This window comes from Lipophrys pholis (genome assembly GCF_963383615.2).
Source record: "Lipophrys pholis genome assembly, chromosome: 23".
Lineage (NCBI taxonomy): Eukaryota > Metazoa > Chordata > Actinopteri > Blenniiformes > Blenniidae > Lipophrys > Lipophrys pholis.
The window spans coordinates 4,214,148-4,237,191 of NC_137645.1; the positions used below are offsets into that span (position 1 = coordinate 4,214,148).

General features: G+C 44.8%; 1 protein-coding gene across 1 annotated transcript in view; it reads right to left on the reverse strand.

The window, feature by feature from the left end:
* Positions 1–18,355, reverse strand: part of LOC308127583 (nck-associated protein 5-like) — a gene marked incomplete at its 5' end in the record, with an annotated part of 59,208 nt that extends 40,853 nt beyond the window's left edge. Inside the window, 2 exons of the mRNA XM_080492715.1 lie at positions 15,083–15,156; positions 18,278–18,355. Coding sequence (XP_080348841.1) covers positions 15,083–15,156; positions 18,278–18,355 — 152 coding nt within the window. The remainder of the gene's footprint in view (positions 1–15,082; positions 15,157–18,277) is intronic.
* Positions 18,356–23,044: the final 4,689 nt, after the last annotated feature.

Below are 23,044 nucleotides of genomic sequence, written 5' to 3' on the forward strand. Positions count from 1 at the left end.
AACAGGAGCGAGCTGGAATTCCTCCAGTCTGTGTTATGGCTGAGAGTCAGAGCTGCAGGGGTTACGTTTCAACACACTTACACGCTGGCATGTTCAGTGTGTGTGTGTGTGTGTGTGTTTATGCACAGACATGTTCACTGAGCAATGAAGAAAATTGTTTTTCCATTTTCAGTCATTTAACTTAATTATAATAATCAACACAAAATTGAAGAAACATTGTGATGCAAACGAGCGACATTAGCTTGGAGCCATACGGCACATGATTAGCGTCGGTCTATACGTCAATGCAACCTGGGAATCACCCTGTGTGATTTACCCTGAAATGCCCCCTCTGTAACTTTTTGCCCCAGGTGAGAACCGGCCTGAAAACACTCCGCACCAACAGAATCCTGCAACATCCACAAGTTGGTGGAGCGAAGATGATGTTCCCGCTCATTCATCCTGAGGTTCACACTCTCGATGCAGCAGGGTCAAAGGACACACAAACACTCCCTGAATGTCTCATCCCAGCCTGATCCCAGTTTATTCTGACTCAGGTCCTATTGTTGTAGTTATGGTCGTTTCAAAAGCTTATAATAGCAATGAAAGTTTTACAGGGTAAGGAACCTGAACAGCCAACAACATGATGATTACCAGAAGATCGAAACCAGGCTTAACTCACGCAGTCCTATATACCCTCTAAATGTTTTACACATAAAAAATATATAAAAATAAGTCAGATTCAGGCCGTAATAACAGCTGCAAGACACAATTATCTTAATTGGTGAGTTATTTGGCTAAAGACATTCCCTTTTTTGGAAATATTTTCCAACCGCTTACATGATTAGGTATGCATCAAATACAATTACTATTAAATACAAATGATTTATTATTAGGTGTTCCACATGGATCTGTTCTGAGACCCCCCCCCCAGTTTCATGACTCATGCAACCATTAATAGTTCAATTTAAATTGTTAACCAGTGACATAAAAACCCATAAAATAGTCATATTAAATAGAATGCATGCACAAAATGCAGTTATTTTACGACTAGTTGTTCCACAGGGATCCGTACTTGGACATGTACTTCATTATTTACTTCAAATATTCACATCCAGGCTGCAATTAATGCCAATTATTGAGTATTTTCTGTAAGAATTACATTTTATTTTCTGTATGAATGGGTTTGAAGATATGACTTATCAAATCTGTTAACATTAGATCATTGAAAAATGATGCATTTTATCCTTAGATTTCTAGATCTTAGAAACATGTGAAAAATCATCAAGGCATTAAAAAAATGTTTTTGAGCATCACATTCTGTTATTATAAACTAAACTATGAAACTATCTGAAAACTTGTGCCGTACAGAGAAACAGCAAAGTGGGAAATGTGAAAGGAAACCGAGAACTTCACACTGGAAAAGTGGTGAAGTTCAAAACTGTAAAGGGTAAGTCTTCCCCAACTTTCCAAGTTCCCATCTGCATGAAGACATCTTATGTCAGTCATTAAAATCATGAATTCATGAGAGAATGGAAAGTGGGAACTGTATGACTCTCAACCCCAATGAGATGTAAGCAATACATATTTGTATTTTATGCTATTGAACTCTGAAATGGGAATTTCTCAGTTTTTTAGGTTTCCACCAGCAGGAATGAAATTTCGGAAGGCTCAGTGAAAACAATGATTTGCTCTCAGTTTTCACACTGAGGAACACTCCTCCTCCTCCTCCTCTTCCTCCTCCTCCTCTTCCTCCTCCTCCGCCTCCGCCTCCAGACAGCACGCCGACGGGTTGCGTCGCCCTGGCGGCGGCGTGCAAAGACACGACCTGTCGGGTCTGAGTGAGGATCAATCACGACATGATCAGACACGTCGGGGCTTTGAAGTGCATTGTGGGAGGAGTCACTCAAGAGCTTCAATCCACCCAAAAGTGTCGGCTGTTCAAACGTATGATGAAGGAGAAGGAAAAGTGCTGAGTCGTGCTCTCCCGCCCTCCCCGGCTCACGGGGGGGCAGCAGACAGACGCCCACGCTGGGACCAGCACGTCTGCAGAGCTGCTGGGTCCAGAGATGCTCCACAGATCAGCTCCAGGCTGTTTTTGGCTGTTCCTTCCTCTCTGTAATCCCGCTGCAGTCGTGTTATGTAACCCGCAGCTCCGGTCCAAAGTTTGAGCCCGGCTCTCAGCACCGGACAATGAGCCCATCGAGGCGTCGAATTATCGGGTTATAACATCCCGCTGAGACTGAGGCCTGATCCCAGCTCCGAGCTGCGACGGGAGGCAGATCTGTCCACCTGCGCTTTAACTGAGAGAGGTTGAGTCAATATAACAATAATACAACTGCTAATGCAGGACGGTTGTGCCAAACATCCCACTGAACCACTGTGCCACCTCCACACCCAGGCAGGCAGGAGGGGGCTCAGCTCACACACCATCAATAATTAAGGAGGTGAAATGTGACGAGTTTATGCTGCAGCACACAAAGAAACACACAGACAGCTCCAAACGTCTGAACTGCACTAGAAAAGCAACTGCTGTCTGTGCCAAAAAAGATGGGACAACCACAGGGAAATGAAATGTTTTACCATCTCAACCCTTGTAACTATGATGACTGGTTCCATAGTAGTGAGAAAAATGAGACGTTTCAAGATCTCAGAGAAGTAAGCATTACACAAACTCTATATTGGAAATGTCCCGGCTTAAATCTAATAGAAAAATGGTGCATTGAAGAGCTACTGATACGGTTCCCAATCCTGAGTTTGTAAAATACAAATGAAAGGTATATGAGCAACTAATTCAAAATCAATCGAGTTGCTCGCTGTTTCTTGTTGTCATGGAAACACTCCTAGCTTAGAGTGGGTTTTTCACTGTGAAACTGGAAATTTACTACAAGGTCAAACTGAAATTTCAGGAAAAGAAACTAATTTCTTGGCTGTTTTTTGTTGTCATGGGGACACTCCCAGTTTAAATGTTTGAATGATCTCATAAACACAACCTTTTTTTTTTTTAATCAAGAACGTGAGAACATTTACCTGAATGCTTTGAAAATGTGAACTTTATACTGGCAAAGTGCGAATGTTCCAAACACTCAGGGAATTATATTTTACACCACTCAGAAGTTCCCATCGTTGAGAAAACTTTGTTTATAAGCACATAAGAAATGGAAAAAACACCCCAGAAAGTGAAGTTCATGTTCCTGAAGTTGCCATGAGAACGCTCCCAACTCAAGTGGGAATTTTCCAACTTTAAAAGTTCCAACTGTTAGAAACAGCCATCGGAGGATGGTGCATTCATGGGCCCCTGGGAAAGTCTGAACTCCTGAGTGGGAAAAAGATGAACTGAAGTTGCTTCTCAGCCACAGCTTCATGTGAGTGGGTTGTTTGCACACGTGTGCAGCTCCCTGAAATGAGATGATGGTGATTAGCAGAGTTTCTCTAAAGTCAACAACATGTGGAACGCTCCGAGTTGTTTTCCCTCCACGATAACATCTCTCCTTCACTGGATCGCCTCATTACACCCGTACGATGAAACAAAAAAAAAAAGACTGTGACTTCATCATCGTTGTCGGAGCGCCGCACTCAACCACAAACAGTCAGGATAAACAACCTGAGGAAGGTGGACTGAACGTCTTCAGACAGAAGATCAGGAGACTCCTCAGAGACTCGTCCTGAGCGGGCAGGAATGTGTGGATTACCTCGCCGTGACTGTCTGACTCCACTCATGTTTTCTTACACACACACACACACACACACACACACACACACACACACACACACACACACACGCCCCAGAGCCAGACGTAATCACTTGATGGGTGGGTGGGCACTCTTCAACACATGGATGAGCACACATGTACAAACACACAGACAAAAATATGCAGACACTCACACACACACACACTGAATCTTTTATGTTTGCATCATGAAAGAAAGATGACTCCAAGCTAAAATATTGCTGCTGGACCTCAACAAAGAAAAGCACACGCACACACACACACACACACACACACACACACACACACACACACACACACACACACACACACACACACACACACACACACACACACACACACACACACACACACACACACACACACAGAGTTAATGAGTGTGAACCAGATGAAGAAAACCATTATCCCGAGGCAGGTTTGTCTATTCGCGTGATCATTTCTGCTCTTCATACCTGTAGAGTGGCTGTGAACAGAAGCTCGTCTTTGGATTGCACCAGGAAGCACAGGTAAACATGAGAAATGTGCATGAAGAGAATTTTACCTTCGAGCATGCACAGACACAGTAAATTAGCGGGCTCCTTTAGCAGGTTCCACATGTTGCACGGGTCAAAAAGGCTCTGTTACTGTATGCGAGTCACACGTAGCAGCTATTGTTCTTCCCTCCACAGCCCGCCTGGTCTGCACTGAGGTAATTGTGGAGCAGGGACTCCTGTTTACTACTGTACCGTAACTCTGGAAGGTTCTGCTGAGTCATGCAGAGCGCAGCGGCTGCAGGGTGTTTTACTGCCGCTGTCAACACATCGTTTTCACAGAAACGGGCAAACAGTGGCTCTTTACAGGCGCAGACAAATGGCCGCTTCGCATACAATACACACAAAGGTGCAGTAAACACTCCAGCTCGGAGTCGGCCATCATTGCTGCTGCAGCTGCAGCTGCTCCGCGGGCGCATGCACGTGTGTCTGTGTACATCCCATAATTCATCTGTTCTGCGTTTGTGCTGCTTCTATCCTTTAAGCATCCTGTCGCCTCATTGAAAAGTCCACACGCAACACGGAGATATACAGATTATTCATGCTGCAGAAATGACCCGGGTGACTTCTGGTGGCTAGCAGGCCAATAAAAAGGTGGTGCTCTGCAGCAATGAGGCCTGAAGGGGTAAATACAGAGTGTTTGGAGGAGGAGGGGGCTAGTTGTAAGTATTTGAGGTGATTAAACCTAACTTAGTATCCCCATTTTCATGGATAATCCTAACCAGCAACAGTCAGTGTCTACACGTCACCAAGTACTGTCCCTGACATCTGGATTAAAGTATAACCTGTTTTGAATGCCTCACACTTACTAAGAAGTGCAACGGCCTAAAACTAACCGAGTGTTGTGTGTACTCCTAAACATTGGTAGTGAGTAATCCCAATTTAGCTGATTGTTGCTATATCTAACTAACTACAAATACTTTATAAACCAAACCAAGCGATAACGCTGGTGAACAAACCTAACTAAGTGTAGTTTATGATAACTTGACTTAACCAGGTACTGTGACTGCCTCACAAAACAAAGGTACAGTTAGTGACTAAACTTCTGTTCTGTTGATAACCAATTTACCAACCAATTTGCAGTACGAACGCTGGTGACCTGTTACTGATGTCTGACCCGAACGTCTGACATCTGACCATTTTATCCACTGCCAAAACCACAACTGGGCTTTCACAAATACAACTTCTGCTGACCAGATAGAGTCAGTCCATGAAGATAACCATGTTGAAGTAACTTGATGACATATTCCAGACAGGTCAAGCCGTCACTAAAGTTTCATGAAATCACTCACGTGGTTGTTTGAAGCTAAACAAGAGTCTTTTCCATCACTGGATTTGCTTGGTAACCAAAGATAACTAGTGGTGAGGCTGTGTTGGTCCCACATCATGAAAAGTGATCAGCAAGAATGCTTCCAGACGATTGTTTGGAACATAATCGCTGTTTCCCGTATATGTGTCTTTGTGGGTAAGTGTGACCACGGTGCTGTCTCCCAGGCTCTCCGTCACGCCTGTAACAGTCAGTCTCTGTGTTGCTCACCCAGAGTGCAGAATGTCAGCAGATGTTTGGAGAAGAGTTTTACAGCTCAGAGGTGAGCTTCTCCTGCAGCCACTCGCCGCTTCCTCTCCAGCTGACACAACATCTTCCTCACGTTATCACCCCGTGATTTACAGCCCAGAGAGGGCACCACTGTGGATGCTCCTGCCCCGCATATTCCTAAAAACTCCCCTCTGACCTCCTTCCTCACATTCGGAGGAGAAAGGCCAACCAACCAACCAACCAACAAGCAAACCAACCAACCAACAAACCAACCACTCAACCAACCAACCATCCACCCACCCAGTCAACCAACCAACCAACTAACCAACCAGCCAACCAACCAGCTGACCAAGCAACCAACCAGTCAACCAAACCAACCAACCTACCAACCACAAAACATGGAGTTAAAAATAAATAGCTTAAACACATGTAACTTTACTTTGATTACAAAATCTACTTAAATTACAAATGTAACACAAACAAACAAACCTCATGAAAGCTTTTGAATTGAGTTTATTTAAGTAGGAAGTCATTGTTACTTTGCTAGTTACTGTAATTAAACAGTAACTACATATTGCATCTGTGCACGATGTTGCTTTAGCATTAGTGGTTAACGTCAGCATTCATCATAATCAAGTGAAAACATAGGTGAACTGTGTTATGTTATCATTACAGACAGCACAGTGAATGCCTGCATTGTTTCTGACAGCCGTGTACAGAAACGTGGACGTTTGTACATAAACAAGCGAAAAGATGGAGGATATGTGCAGTCAGTAGAGAGAAAAGAGTCTTCACACCTCTTTGCACTCACACAGAGCTATTTCATCCCTCCAGAAACCACAGGAACGTTCTGATGACTTCACTCCACAGGCAGCACTGATAGCCTCAAATAAAAAGCTTTTATTGGTTATAAATGGCGTCGGGCCATTAAACTTTATATTTTCCTGAGTGACATCTGATCGTCTCGTCTTCCTGCGTGTTAATATGCAGTGAAGGAGTGATGTTAGCATGGAGCTCTGGTGCCGACAGGACTGTTTTTACAGTTCCCACATGCTGCTGCTGCTGCTGCTGCTGCTGGATGGGTGGGTGGGGGCTGGGGGGCATAAATGTGGAGCAGAATGAGAGGAGGAATGCATTCAGAACAGCTTTAATTGAGCTGGATGGCCCGCAGTCACACCGGCTGAGATGTTCCTCACACGTACACATCGTTAAAGAGGCTCCGCACGCACGCACGCACGCGCACGCACGCGCACGCACGCGCGCACACACACACACACACACACACACACACACACACTGCTCCCATGCTGAGGCTCACTGAGTCGGTCATTGAACGCAGGAACATTCCTCAGTAATTCAGTTTGACCCGAACGCAACACGCTGGCAAAGGTCACCACGTACAGCCAGGGGGAGGGCAGGAGTTAGAGGGCAAGTTAGTGGAAAATATCTACTTGATTACACTTCTCCAAAAAGTAGTTACTTCACAAGGTAGAGCAGCTACAAAGTCACTTGGTCATGTTCCTGTGTTCATCTTTCACGCTGCTGTCAGGGGAGTTCTGCAGTTTCTGCAAGGCTGCGAATGCTCATGATGCTCATGCAGAACTGACATCAATGTAAGAAAGCTGCTCTTCACTGGAAACATCTGCTCTAGACTATACTAATGCTAACAGGCAACCAGACAGGAGAAACATGCATCAAAACATGTGCATGTGCAGCATGCAGCATAGTGACGGAGCGTGCTGGTCTAACGAGCTAGGGGCCTCATGGGAGAAATGAATACTGTTTCAGAGAATTACAGTTATAATTCTATAAAATCAAATCTCTCCACTTGGAAATCCTCTTATCTGCTAATCCTCAGGTAGGTTTCAGAGGGCAGCGGGCTCAAACTGCCCCGTGCAGCCACATATCTGCCCCCGCTGGTGAGATGATTTCACCAGCTGCTGCTCCGCTCCCATGAAAGCCTCACATGATTATTGTTCTGAACGGGCAGCGAAAACATGGAAATTAAAATACTTTGGTTCAGCACAGTGTTCAAAATCAGGGTCACCACAATGGAAACGCTGCAACACGAGAACGAAACAACCTCCCTGGAACTTCTTCATTCATGCAGCTTCAGCATTCATATTGCAGTCTCAGAATTCTTGCTGCAGCCTGAGCATTCATGTTGCAGCTTTTGAATTCATGTTCCAGCTTTAGCATTTGAGTGTTCTTCTTGCGCTGAGATGCTAACGTTCATGTTGCTGCTTTAGCATTTTTATTTGCAACTTTAGGACATATGTTGCAGTGGTAGTTTTGGAGTTTCAGGCTGGAGTATTTCAGTATTTGTGTTCGAGATGTAACATTTGGGGTTACATATTTGTTGTAGCTATAAATTTTACAGTGTAGCTTTGCATACATGTAGAAGGTTTAGTATTTGTAATGTAGATATGACATTTGAGTTACAGCTTTAGCATTTACGTGTTTCAGCTGTTTTGCATTTCTGTTGTAGTTTTAGTATAAGTGTTAGGGCTTTGTGGTCCTGTTTTGGCATAGAGTTGTATTGGAGCTTCAGTATTTGTTTTGCGACATTAGCCTTAATGTTGTAGATGGAGCATTCATGCTGTGTTAGGTTCAGCATTGTGCTGATCATGAGTCAAATACTTTGATGGTCACGTTAGCGGACGTGCAGACTCAGAGTTAAAAGTCCAGAAACTTCCTGCGTGTTTGTTTTGAAGAGACGTTCTGGCTGCTCTCAGTTTATTTACATCCACTCTCAAACATTCACACACTATTTTCTGCCTCTGTGATGGGAAGCAGCCGTTCCCAGGGCAAAAAAACCCTCCTCCAGACAGAGAGGGGCATTTCTCTGTGGCAACACACACACACACACACACACACACACACACACACACACACACACACACACACACACACACACACACACACACACACACACACACACACACACACACACACACACACACACACACACTCACACTCACCCTGCAGGAGATGCAGCATCCTGGTGCATTCAGAGGACGTTCATGATAATCCGACAGCTCGCTCTCCTCAAAGTTTACATCCACGCTGCAGCACCGCTGCCTCCCTGCACTGCTCTCTCAGACTAAAGCGCCTCCTCGTCTCCTCCGCCTCTGCTCCTCCTCCTTGTCTGCTCCTCGTCTCCCTCGAAGTGCCGACATGCGCTGCCTCTCTGGCTGCTCTCCGCTGCCTTCACGCTTCCTCTGCCTCTCACTCACAGAGACGCTGCTCTTCACACAGCTCAGCACCTCCCCCTGCTCCCCCTCCCTCCTCCCCCAGCTCTCTCTGAAGCAGGGAGGCTGGGCTATAGAGGGGGTGTGCACAGAGGGAGGAGGAACTGCTTTTTGGAGGTGACAACAATGCAAAAATGGGGGGTGATGAAGAGGAGAGGGTGATGAAGAGGACAAGGAGAGGAGAAGCTGATGAAGAAATGGCGATGAAGAGGAAGGGATGGGGTAGTGATGATGAGGAGGTGATCAAGCGGAGGCAATGCATAGGAGGAGATGATGAAGAGGAGGTGAAGAGAAGAAGTTGATGAAGAGGAGGTGATGGGGGAGGTAATGATGAGGAGGTGATGAAGAGAAGATCAACAGATAAAAGAAAGTCACACATCTGCAGAAAGTTTTGATGAATCACAGTAAACTAACGAGTAACTGTAATCCACTACTTTATATAGTAATATATTACTGTGATGTAATGAGTAGCAGTGGAGGAGGGAAGGGGATAAGGGGGTGGGTGGGGTTGGTGGGTGTAGAGGAGGAGGTAGGAAGCAGGAGCAGAGGTGTTGGGGGTCTGAGTGACTTCGACCCATCTGCTGCAATCAGAATCGGTCTCAGCTGAACGGCTGTGACAAACTGCAGCCTGGACTAGGCGGTGGGGTGCAGGCGGTGGGGGGGGGGGTCCATTGTCTGCTCCCCAATAGCACCAGCGGAGGGGGGGTGCAGGGGTATTAAAAGGATCCCTGTGACAGGAGCACTCAGTTAAAGAGGCATCACTTCAACCAGCACCCTGAACCTCATGCTAATGCTAATGCTAATTGTGCTGATTAGCTTTGATGAGCAGGTGGTGGGCAGGTGATTAAAGGAGAGGGATGAACAAGGAGCTGAGTCAGCACACACACACACACACACACACACCCACGCACACACACACACACACCCGAGTGTGTCTGTTAGCGTCATGCTAACACCTCAGGCTGTGTGTGCATCAACACACGTCAGCGCCTTGCGGCTGTGTGCGTGATCCTGCAGGGAGGAGGACCAGAGCAGCACCTGGAGTCATGGGCGGACCCCCCTCAGAAGCCCCCCCACAAGGTTCCATAATGCGGTGTAATCATATTTACTCTGTTCACACACTGTCATTAGCACAGATATCCATTATTCACACTCGTTTTCATTTCCATTGTGAGTAGAATTTACTCACTATAACTCCGACATTATGATCCAGAGTGGAACCCAGGGGCTTATAGTAGCTTGTGACCTTACAGAGTCAATATTCTTATGAATGCCAAACTAGTTTTGCTTTTCCATTCTTCCTCCAGTTCACTGTAGAAAACATATTTTGGGGATTTGTGCACAAAGAAAAAAAAAAAAGAAGCTGACAAATGTTTTCACTTTGGTTTGTTTCAGACGTCACATGAGCACAAATCGTTTCAGGTTTTCTCTCAAGATCCTCCGCTGGTGGCAGTGTGTGTGTGTGTGTGTGTGTGTGTGTGTGTGTGTGTGTGTGTGTGTGTGTGTGTGTGTGTGTGTGTGCGTGCGTGCGTGCGTGCGTGCGTGCGTGCGTGCGTGCGTGCGTGCGTGCGTGTGTGTGTTTGTGTGTGTGTGTGTGTGTGTGTGTGTGTGTGTGTGTGTGTGTGTGCGCGCACGCTTGCTGAGTGATCTGCTGAGCTCATTAAGACTCGGCTGCTTATTGCTGTGCCGGGGTGTCAGTGACAGATTCCACTGTTTGGAAACACTCGGCCGCCCACACAGCCAGGCTGGCTCCACCACACACGCACGCATGCATGCACGCATGCATGCACACACACACACACACACACACACACACACACACACACACACACACACACACACACACACACATTCCTCAGGGGGGATGGTGGGCCAGCGGGTCGATATGGATTGGTAGCGGGTGCAGGGTGGTCTGAGGTAACGGGACGTGGCGTGGTGGTGCAGTGTGTGATGCTGGCGGTTGTGGGAGAGTGTGAGCAGTGGTTCGAGGAAAAGGAGGAGGAGGAGGAAGAGGAGGAGGGTGCAGCAGGAAATGTTAAACTGCAGACAGACAGTGTGTTTGTTTAGCCAACAGACCTGAGCAGCCACCACACAGATGCAGGTCACATGACGGCTGCAGGAGGTGTGTGTGTGTGTGTGTGTGTGTGTGTGTGTGTGTGTGTGTGTGTGTGTGTGTGTGTGTGTGTGCTGCAAGATGGTGGTCCAGTGAGACTTCATCAGCAGGATTAACACTGATGCAGCTAATCTTTAATTAAAGTGAAGTAAATCTGCAAAAACTCACATTCCTGCTGTGATTACAGAAAAAAACACACACACACACACACACACACACACACACACACACACACACACACACACACACACACACACACACACACACACACACACACACACACACACACACACACAGCATTTACTGATGCAACTCTTTTAAAAACATCTAATCTGCTTCTTCCTGACGTCAGATCTCAGCTGTTCGCACACAAAAGCGTCCTTCACGATGCTCACACCACGTCACTGTAACTTTCAAGTAATGACTTACTCAGTTACAGTTACCATAATCTGGGCTCGTTAACACAGCTTCAATCTCCTCCTTTGTTCGCTTTCGCATCAGCTAAAGCTGTTTTCTCCAGCGCTTTGTTGCTATTTTACTGAACTCCTGTTTAGCAGTAGCATTAGCTTCAGGAGCTGTCAACAGGTTGTGCTGATCTTTAGGTAAGCGGTTGTACTCCACTGTTAGCCAAAGCATTAGCAGAAGCTGTCTTCTATCGTCTTCACAAAGCCTACTGTTTACTTTAGCATTAGCACTAGCCAAAGCTCTTGGCTTTCACACTGAGTTCACTTGAATGAATATGGACTTCACGAGTCGTTGGAGATGTTGTGACGTTCACAAGTTTCTATGAAAGGAGTCAGCAGGATGTTTTGTGAGCAGTGACAGCAACAATGGAGACCACCGGGGGTCTCAGGTGGGCTTATCTCCACCCGAGGACGAGTCCAGGAGCCTGGCTGCTCGACTGATAGTCAAAATAAACTCTGTGATGCAGATGAGACGCTAACAGATGCTACCAGAGCTCCTCTCTCTGCTGCAGGAGCCTTCACCTGAAAACAACCGCTGTAATTAGAAGTTATGCAAGAGCTGCTGGAAAACACTTGCCTCTTAAACTGCTAATTGCTCCGAGGAATGTAGATAATTCCCGATTCTGTTCGACGCCAAGTAAACGTGTCTCAAGTCCAGTAAATCTCTGAAATCTCCATGTTGTGAAACCACAACTTCCCCGAGAGCTACAACAAAAACCTCTTTATAGAAACTCTGCAGAGCAGGGATTTCTACAGCTTTACTTTCTACACTGAAAGCATCACGCAGAGGGACATGAAGGCAGGGGGTATGTGAGCCTGGGGGGTATGTGGAGGTGTTTGAGGATTAACTGGAAACCGTTCTTCCTTACGGTCTGTCTCTGTTAGCCCCATATTTGTCTGATATTGGAGCATCAGTTTGTGGTTGGAAATGTCTAATGGACGCCCTCCCCCCCAACACACTCAGTAAATTGCAGCTCATTAGCATTTTACAAACCACCCTCTGATTTAAGAGAACAAACATTAACATTCCCATGGAGCCTAAATGCCTCACAGACTGATTCATGTCCTCGCTCACTGCCCATTGCAGATATCAGGGCGTCCCGGATCTTAAAGTGCCCCCTAAAGGCTGGATTAGCCTCAGTCATTCACTTCAGAGGGCAAACTAATAAACTGTGAGAGTGCATTAGAGCTCTGTGGAGCTGAGCATTATCAAATTATTTCACCGGCCAACTTATCCAATTAAGGATAGTAAGACATGGCGGTTCTCCTTCAAACGTGATCCTGGGGGCGATATTTGGAGGGTACCTCCACCTCAGACCCCCCTACATGCACCCCACACCACCCATGAAGAAGCAACCAGCATCATGAAAGTCATATGACCATTATCATGTATCCACAGTAGCTGTGATTAGCAGCCAAAAAGTATTGTGGGATCAGAAGAGGACAAACACCACACAAATGGTCCACGTTCAATTCCCCCACCCCGCTACCCTCCCATGGACAAATTCACTTCCACAAAGCGGCTCCCATTACCCATAATCCCCCAGGCTCAGAGAGCATCAGATCTGACCGCCGTCAACGTGACAAATAGCTTATTGATCAGCAGATGTCGTTGCTAATGTCCCCCCGGCTCTGGCCGCAGCTGCAGGAACCGTCCTGAGCCCCCCGCCTCTCCCTGCCTCCCCCCACTGCTCGGACTGCCTGAAACTGGCACGCAAGGTGGGCTTCAGGACCTGAACCTAGAAAACAACACCAGAGAGGATCGTGGCAAAGATAAAAAGAGAACACGGAGAACATGTAAGCCACATTGTTTTAATCCAGCAGTAAGATTAGAGAGCGACCAAGAAAGAGGTCACACAGTTTGATCTCCACTCAGCCTACATATGTCCCCCCGACACAGGTCTACCACACAGACGCTACACACCACGTTAATGCTCATGCTAAACTAGGAGTTTAGTGAAACTGTAACACAGTTGCGATAATGCTGACGCTTAAGTTAGAGAGACGCCTGTAGCTTTCCATGTGTTTCAGGTTGAATTAAATAACACCACGCCAAGTTAAATCACTGCAATCACTAATTTCAAAGTAGTAACTAGTTACTTTGCTAGTTACTATGTAGAGTAGTGGAGTTACTCTAATGTAACTACAAGATGTTTTTCAGCGGACACGTTTTCTTTTTCTATTACATTTCTTGTAATTTTTATGTGTAATTGTTATTTTATATTTTCTTAATGCAATTTCATTTATCAAATATTTAATAACCTTTTGACTAGTCTATATAATTATTCTTCATATTTCTTGATTTAATAAAAAACAACTTTGAATTTTAAATTTATATTTTTTAAATGTATTTGTAAGCTTTTTGTATAGCTGATTCATTTTGTGCATTTTTTAAAATTCTTTGACAAAAAAATCTTGTTTTGGACCCTTTCTATTTTCATAGAACTTTATCATGATAATTTCTATAAACAATAAATACATTATTTTAACATTAAATCCATTTTATGTCGTATTTGATTTGATTGTATTTGATTAAGTGCATCTAAAAAAAGTATTTACTTCATTGTATTTAATTTAATTAATGGAAAACTATTTTATTTATTGTATTTTCCTGTGTTTGTTGTTGACCTCTGAGCCGCATCGCTGCCTCTGGATGTGTGGGAGGTAAAAACACCTCATAAATGTTGGTCTGAGCTGTGAAACGGTCTGATGATGAGTGGCATGAAAGCAGGAGGAGGAGGAAGGATGCAGGAATGTGAGGCGTCCTTTCTCCTGCTGATGGATTGATGAGGAGGAAGAGGAGGAGGAGGAGAAAAGGAAGGCGTTGTGTCATTGTTGATGAATCTGGAAAAGGAGAGACCAGGACCAGAACTGCCACAGTCCAGTCCCCCCCCTCAGAGAATCACTCTGCACACACATCTTTGAATTGAATATACAATTTGTGCCCTTTTCCATGTTTTAGTGACTCCTCTCACAGCTGCTCGGCTCCTCAGGAGTCACCACAAGTTCACGGTCCGACTCCCCTCAGAGGTCACTGTGGGGGTCCCTGAAGACGTCTTATAAAGAGCGGTGGGGGTCATTCCTTTACACATCGCTTCCTTTATGAAGGGCCTGGTAAAAGTGGGGTCAGTGGTCATTTATCCCCTCGGTGTGGCCCCTCCGTCCCCCGCTGCTCACTCAGCCGGAAAATGACTCAGAGCCACATTCACATGCTGAGCGAGATGCACAAAGAGGGGCCACGTTTGAAAAATGATGTCTGGGAGGGTTCTGCAGGGGGCAGAGCCTCAGTATAGGTTCTGCAGTAGGCGGAGCCTCAGTGCAGGTACTGCAGGGGGCTGGGCATGCCAAAGTCAAAGTTGTCACATAAAACCATTCCGTCCTCTGTCACCACAGCAACGCCCGCCTCATTCAAATATAAACACCACACACACACACACACACACACACACACACACTGAACACAGGGGATGCTCTCACCTCCGCACGCTGCAACGCTCCTCCTCCAGCTGTTGCAGGAGCTCCTCCACACACCTGTTAGTGTCCATGTACTCCTGAGAGGAGGAGAGAGGAGGAAAACAGGTCAGCTAAATGTCTTCAATTCAGCTGAAGTTACATCAATCGGTGGGAGGAAGATGATTGTCTTCAATGTGAGGTCAGTGGAAGAAGTGTCGGGTTCAAACACGTGTTTCTCAGAGCCCTGCATGACGTCACACTATGGCCCGCCTCCTCCTGGGAAAGCATTATCTCAGCAGAGCAGATCCCTCCAAGGATCCCCACACGGCGGGGTAATTAATTCATGTCGTTTCTCACACAGAAAGGCAAAAGCTGATTAAGATGATGATATCACAAAGTATTACATTCAAAGTACATTTCTGACGATTTGTTTGAAAGGATTAGTAGGGTTGGCTGAATCAAAAAGCTCCAAAGATCAGAGGTCAGCATGCGTAACCGTGCAGTTATCTCTACTCGTTCGTGCTTCTCGACAGAGTGCGACATTCGCCTTCAATAACGCAGTCGTTCGCAATGGTGTTATCGAGCTGGACACAAATAAATAAAACAATTTCAGTAACCTGCAGATTCAGAGGTAGAGAGGTAGAATAGTTTGTGGTAGATGCTGCTATGTCAGTGTGTTTCCTTCACACGGTGAACAGGTCGTCCACTGTTTCCAGCAGGTATGAATGAGCGGCTCTGTCAGAGCCCAGGAGGAGGAGGAGGAGGAGGAGGAGGAGGAGGAGGAGGAGGACGTATCTCCATGTCTGAAAGATAATCTACTGGGACTGTGGAGAGGTGCTGATGTTCAGCTGGGTTGAAGGAAGAACATCAGATAAGCTGAAAGTGACCTGAGAGGACCAGCCGGCTCTGCTCACCGGAGGTGTGCTGGAGTCAACAAGTCAGCGCTCCTGAACGGTGGAGCCACATGATGTTCTGCTCAGACTCAACATCAGTGATTCAGTGATGGGAAAAGTTCAGACTGACGTGGAAAGCACCTGTTATTGCCTGTAATTTCACACCAGCCTTGTCCTTTCACATACTCTGCTTGAGCAATCGGAAATTATATAAATACTTGATGAATTGATATTTCAACAAAGGAAATAATAAAACGAGAGGTTTCTTCCGTATGCGGCAATTTTCTGGACCAACTGTGTAGACGTGTGGAAGGTTCAATAATGAACTCAATCAGCTTCAATTCATTATTCAATCTATAAATGAGCCCAGAGTGAAGATTAAGAATGGGGGTTGTCTTCTCATGGGAGTTATTACATGCCAAGTGATGCTAATCCTAGTAAAATGGAGCTGATGACACAATAACATGAAGCCTGTGGTGCCAGGTGTATGCAGAGTTTGATTTCCTGCTCTCTGCCACAATAGCCCCTCGGTGACCACCAACACAACGTACAATCAAACGATGGGGTTCAAACGACGGTTACCTGAAATCAAGCCATCAGCTCGCAAAAATATAACATGAACTGGCCCAATACTGGCATTAAAATATTCTAAAATTGTGCCCAAAAAAAACCCATCCTGATTAGGAGACTCACACCTTCCTCATCATACCAGAAGAACTGCCAATTATCCTCCATCCACCTCAGCCATCCTCCAACCGTCTTGGAGGTCAAAGCAGCTCTGATGAACGTCAAGTCTCCGGATATCAGGATCTCTGTTCAACTGATCAAACTGACTGACTGACTGAACAAGAACCAAAAACCTCTGCCACCTGATTTATGGTGCCAAAGTCAGGGGATGATGAAATCAAAGGAAACACAAATATGCTTGATACTCGTCACATCAAAACCTTGTGGTTTTAAATGTGAACAATTTTTTTATTTTTGCTTCAAACGTTTGACCATAAACCAGTTAAAGATGGATTTATGATGCTAAAAGGCATACAGAGTGAAATAAGACGTAAAAAACGCAATCATGCATCGCTGCTCCTCCTTCAGTCACCATCCAACCCCTGTTAATGTGAGGAGGAGGAGGATCGTGCACATATTTGTTTAATCAAAAAATCCAAATTATTCAAATTCAAATCCACAAAAGATTTGGCATACATTTTAAACTGAACACATTTTATTTTTATATTTTCAGTTAATTCAGTTGGCTGGGATATCATAATCTAAAAGGAAGTACATGTATGCACCAATTGCACCTGAATGCACCATAAACTGTTAAACACACCATCAGGTGACACAAATTCTGCATGAAACATAAACTATGACTCAGACTTCACGAGTTTCACCTCCTCCTCCTGCTCTCCTCTCTTCATTCTCCTGTTTGATTAAATTATTTTCCAGATGTCTGTACACTCATCTTTTAACAAGTGTGGCAAAAAAAATCCTTAAAAATGCTAAACAATGGGCAAATATTTATGCAAAAGTGCAAAAAAACATGTCGTTCTTTAAGAAATGCTGCTAAATAAACCAATATTAAACAAATTTTTGCACCAGGAGCATCAAAACTCATCAGATCATCCACACAATCTGCATTCACGCATTAAAACTGACCTCTTTACTACACCTTCCTGCAGGATTTCCATTTCAATGCACATTTAACTTCAATTTTTTTCAAGTGTATATGTAATTTCTGACAATTGTGCAACACAAAAATTGAAATATGCAGATTAAAAGTGAAATGAGCTGCAAATATTCATGCAAAAGTGCAAAAATAACAAATTTCTGCACCAGATGCTCAAGAAACCATGCAAACTGTCCACATACCATCATATCACACAGCTGCTGCACGCATGCATTCAAACTGACCTATTTAGTACACTTTCCGTGAAGGATTTTAGGTCCAATGCGATTTTAAAGCCGTTATTTTTCATATGAGCCAATTTGCAAACAGTTTTTTGGCCAGAAATGCAAAAAAAGATTCACTGTAGAAGCTGGCCGAGCTGCAAATATTTATGCATGAGCGGAAAACACCTCTGTGAAAAAGAACAGATTTATGTATCACAAGTATCAAAAACCATGAAACCTTTTGCACACAGGCACCAAATCTGACCTCTGACTTCGCTCCAGATGGATTTTACCCCCTGCTGTCTCCTTCCTGGTGCCATTCCTGCCCGCTGTCTGAGGTATGTAGCATGTAGGTGATGGAGGACGTTCCATTAATGATCAGACCTGCTTCCAGACTGAATGCCCTCAACAAAACCACCCACCCAGCCGTACTCACCGCCAGCAGCTCCAGCAACGGCTGGCTCAGGATCCTCCCGCACAGCGACGCCACGCCGCGCTGCACCCAGCCGCTCATCTTCCTCAGTGTGCTGCTTCTGAGGCTACTGCCCCAGCCAGCAAACCAGTGTGTGCATGTGCGTGTGTGTGTGTAAGTGTGCATACGGCGGCGTGCGACTGAGATGATGCATGCGATGATGCAGCAGCATCTGAGGCCGTATCACCTCGAGGGCATTATCAGACATATTTTAATTCTTAAATGTGTCGTAAATGTGTTTAAAACCTCCCACTCTCAAGTTAAAACAACTGTAAACTAATCCGTCCACGTGCAGTCAGAAAATACCAGTCCAGGTCTAACAAATATGCATCTAAACATCAACTCCACAGTCTGCACAAAGTCTGAAAATAGAGGAAAACAACATCAGAATACATTAAATGTGTAACAGTGAAGCTAGTTTATAATAAAGTTCATACATAAAACAAAAAACAAGCTTCAAATGAATCCAAAACAAGTCAACTATAAAACTCATCTTAAAATACCAGTAGAAAACTAGCCAAGAAGCTCATATAAAACTGGCCTAAAATATGAAAAGTAGTCTTCAAAGTAATAGAAACCTCCACGTAAAACTACCCAACAAATTTGGATGAAAATAATATTGGAGCTGATACAAAATTAATCTAGAAACTAGATCCAGTAGTCCAGAGACTATAAAACTAGGCAGGGAACTAGTCTAGAAATTATTATAAAACTAGACTAGAAACTAGTATAAAAATAATCTGGGAACTAATCTAAAACTAGTCTGGAAACTACAATAAAACTAGCCCAGAAAGTAATATAAAAAGTCTAGAAAGTGGTATAAGACTAGTCTCGAATTTTGCATGAAACTAACATCAGAGCTGATGATTAGTCTAGAAACTAGTCTAAAAGTAGTGTATTAACTAAGCTAGAAATTAACTAGTCCAGAAACTATAAAACTAGACTAAAAATCAGTCTAGAAAGTAGTTTAAAAGTAGTGTATAAGCTAGGCTAGGAAATAGTTAAAAGTAGTGTATACACTATGTTAGAGACCAGTGTAAAAATGAGTTTCAAAGTAGTGTATAAATTAGGCGAGAAACAAATATAAAACTAGACAAGAAACTAGTATAAAACTCATCTACAAGTAGTCTAGAAACTAATATAAAACAGGTGCCAAAACTGGCCCAGATAATAATATAAAAATAATCTAGGAAGTGACATTCAACTAATATAAAACTAGTATAACTCTATCCTGTAATGAACTCAATCCAGAGTGTGTCTCTGTGCAGATGAACCAGACTGTGGTAAAAAGCCGGTCAGGTGTATTTGAGCTTTACAGGCTGTATTTTTCCCTGAGCAGGAGTAAAAGTCTCCACCCTACTCAAGTACATTCCTATAACTGCCCCCCACCCTCAGTACATATTTCAGAGAAAACCGCTGTGTTGTGTTTCCAATGCTGACTGACAGGTGGAGACGGCAGCAGGTGGAGATGGTGACGGAGAAGAGAGGAAGAATAATCAGAGGTTAATAAAGGACACTTCATTAGTCACAGAAAATCCTCGCTGACACTAATGTCCTGAAAATTGAATCTGGAGAGCGGAGACGGAGCGTTTCAGTGATAAATCTTCAGTAAATGAGACAGTTCATTCCTCAGTCAGACGGATGTGATGTGATTTCAGACATTAGAGGTGATTACTGCGGTATACTGCAGAATATTCACACTGTGGAGGGTATGAGAAGATTTGAGCGAGGAAACTTCACCTGGATGAGACACAAAATCTGCTGCCTCATCTATTTAAAAACAAACTCAGTGCAAAAATGCAACAAAAAATGTTTAATTGCTTAAAATATAAACCATATTTTGATCAAATTTGATAAAGTAATTAAAGTAGAGAAACCTCACATGTGGAAAACAAACCTGAAACTGTAACATTAGATCAGATTAGAGAGGTTTTTAGGGGTTTCTGAGTAGTTTCAGTGGATAAAATTGATTATTATGGCATTCTCTTTGAAGTTGGTGAATGCATCTAAACAGCCTGTTTTGTAGCTGACCTAAGAGGCAAATTTGGCTCCATTTTAGAAAGTTTATCATGTTTCACACTGAAAGTGTGCATGAAATACTGTGGTAAATAGTGAGAAGAATCAAGCATTGCAGGCCTCGAGCCTCTATTAACACATGTGAACTTCCACTGGTTGTTTGTGGGGATAAAGACATGAGCTGTGGTCACAAGAAGAGGGAAGCTTTGAACATCTGATCCTGAATGTGAGTGAATCCTAAAAATGGCATAATCAAAGCTTTATTCTCGTGTTTTTTTCACTGATGGCAGCAACAAGTGAAGAAGCTCCTGGGATGAGTTCTGGGGAGGTGAAAGCCTGCAGGGAGACCACGGCTGACTGCTAAGCGCTGACGTTAGCCCAACCATGCATGTGAGTGCGGCCGCACGCGGCCCCTGACATCAACTTTGATCTCTGTCCTGATTGGAAGAAGAAGAAAGGCCGTAATTGGCCCGTGAACTCAAAGCGAGACAAAGGAAGCTCTCATTGGACGGGGGGGAACGGACCTCCAATTACGGGAGCTGGCAGCGAACCCCGAGAGAGAGCGAGGGACACACACACGGAGGCGGAGCCGTGGAGCCGACCCAAAGTCTCCTCTTTTATTCTCACACTGATCACCACGAGCCGCCTCAGCGCTTATCTTCAACCTGCAAACACGCAACTCGAGCACGCAGGTCAGAGGCACCAGAACGGAGGCCCAGAGGGGCCAACGTTGTGCAAACACTGGGACGGGAAACATGCATGATGCAAAAGCAGCAAGAGGACTGAAGACAAAACAATTATAAAAGTGACAAGAAGTCATGACAGGAGTGCAAATTGTTGCACCTTTCACGTTCGTGTCGTGCTTTTTGCATCGCTGCGACCTTGTGGGCCCCAGTGACTGAACCTGGTGCTCACATCATGAACTCATTAACAAATACCCCCAAAAACACCAGAGCAACGAGTTCGTAACAGAGCCTGGAAAACACAAGTGATTAAAACTGGTGCTACAAGTGAGGGAGGGAGGAGGGGGGAGAACGGGGAAGCCTCATGTCACAGGAGCACGTTCCCACAGCCGGCGGCCCAGTGGCTCCTCCGGTATGTGTGGTATGTCACCTGCAGGCTGAGGGGCCCGTCAGGGGCCCCACTGGATGATGGTACACCCCTGCTGAGAAACCTCATTTGGAAGCAGGCTGCTCTGAGAAATTATGTTTTATGTAACCAGATCTGACCTCAAACGTGAGTTAGCAGCAGTTACCCAGGAAGCAGCAAGCATGGCGTCCTGTCACACACTTGGCATGGGAGAGGGGGGCCCATAGTGGGGCCCGGCGACGGGGATGCCGGGTAGATTTCCACTCTGTAATTACACTCAATTAGTTTGAGCTGCTCGCTAACATATCAAAGCTCCACATCAGAGGAGCCAGTCACATTACAGCCAGTCACTCTTCCCATCCCAACATCTTCCATGTTGCCATCAGGAGGCTTGAGTTAGGTCAGGAACAATGAGGCACAATTCTTGCAGTAAAAAGAAGATTCGTGAAATAGTAACAGTGCTAATGCTAATGAGGTTGATTAGGAGGATCAGACCATCCTAAAGCCGTGATAATGCAAAAAGCTAACAGTTAGTTTGGAGTCCACCAGCTCAATCGTGAGAAGCGCAGTACTGAGGCTTCTGCAAATCAGCACGTTTACAAGAGAAGATTCAAGTCAACATGAACACTTTGCAGATAAAAAGAAAACAGAGCCTTTAATCAGAGGAGCTGCTGATTATTAAGCCTCCTGCTGAGAGGATCACTATCAGGGATCAGGAGGAGAAGAAAGACCGCATCCTGGAGGGGTGTGTGTGTGTGTGTGTGTGTGTGTGTGTGTGTGTGTGTGTGTGTGTGTGTGTGTGTGTGTGTGTGTGTGTGTGTGCAACATAAATAAAAAAACCCTGTTTGCATTCACATTGTAACTTCTCCATTGCCAGTGCAGCTGTTACATCTTTTACATTCATATTGGTGTTTTTACCTTTCAATTGTGACTTGTGCATTCATGTGCAGGGCAGAGGAGTGAGTGTGTGTTTCCTGCTGAGCGGAGCCGAGTCTCCCCTCTGACGGAGCGTCTGCTCTGACCTACTTAAAGCTGGCTGGCAGCAGATAGCAACAGCTCGCAGAGCGTCCGCGGCCGTCGGGCTGCAGCCTCATCCGCAGGCAGGCGAGCATCAAACGATAAAAATAAAGAGAATCACCCAGCAACACGGCGGCAGTGATGGCGGTTATGTAACGCCGTAATCGTGAGTTGGCCCAGTTTACAGACGAGTGAGCGACTCCCAGCTGATCCACATCACACACACACTGATTCACCAAAACATCACAGGCAATATTTGAAAATCCAAATATTTTTTAATTTTTTCTGGAATCACTCCTTTTTCGAAGGTGGAAACATCTGGAAACATCTTGACTGTTCAGAAAATATCCAAACTCTTTCAGGGATCATCAGACTTTTCTTGAAATGTTCCCATGGTTGTCAAACGTTTGAACCTTTCTGAAATTTTTCCAAAATGTTCCCGATTGTCTCAAGTGAAGAATGTTTAGATTTTCCTCTCAACATTTTAGTTTTTGGAGATTGTTCAGAACTTTTCTGGGATGTTTAGCCTTTGCTAGAAAGTTTAGTTTTTTCTGGAATCCCTATGAAACCTTTAGGTTATATTTCTGAGAATAGTTTTGACTTTGTGTG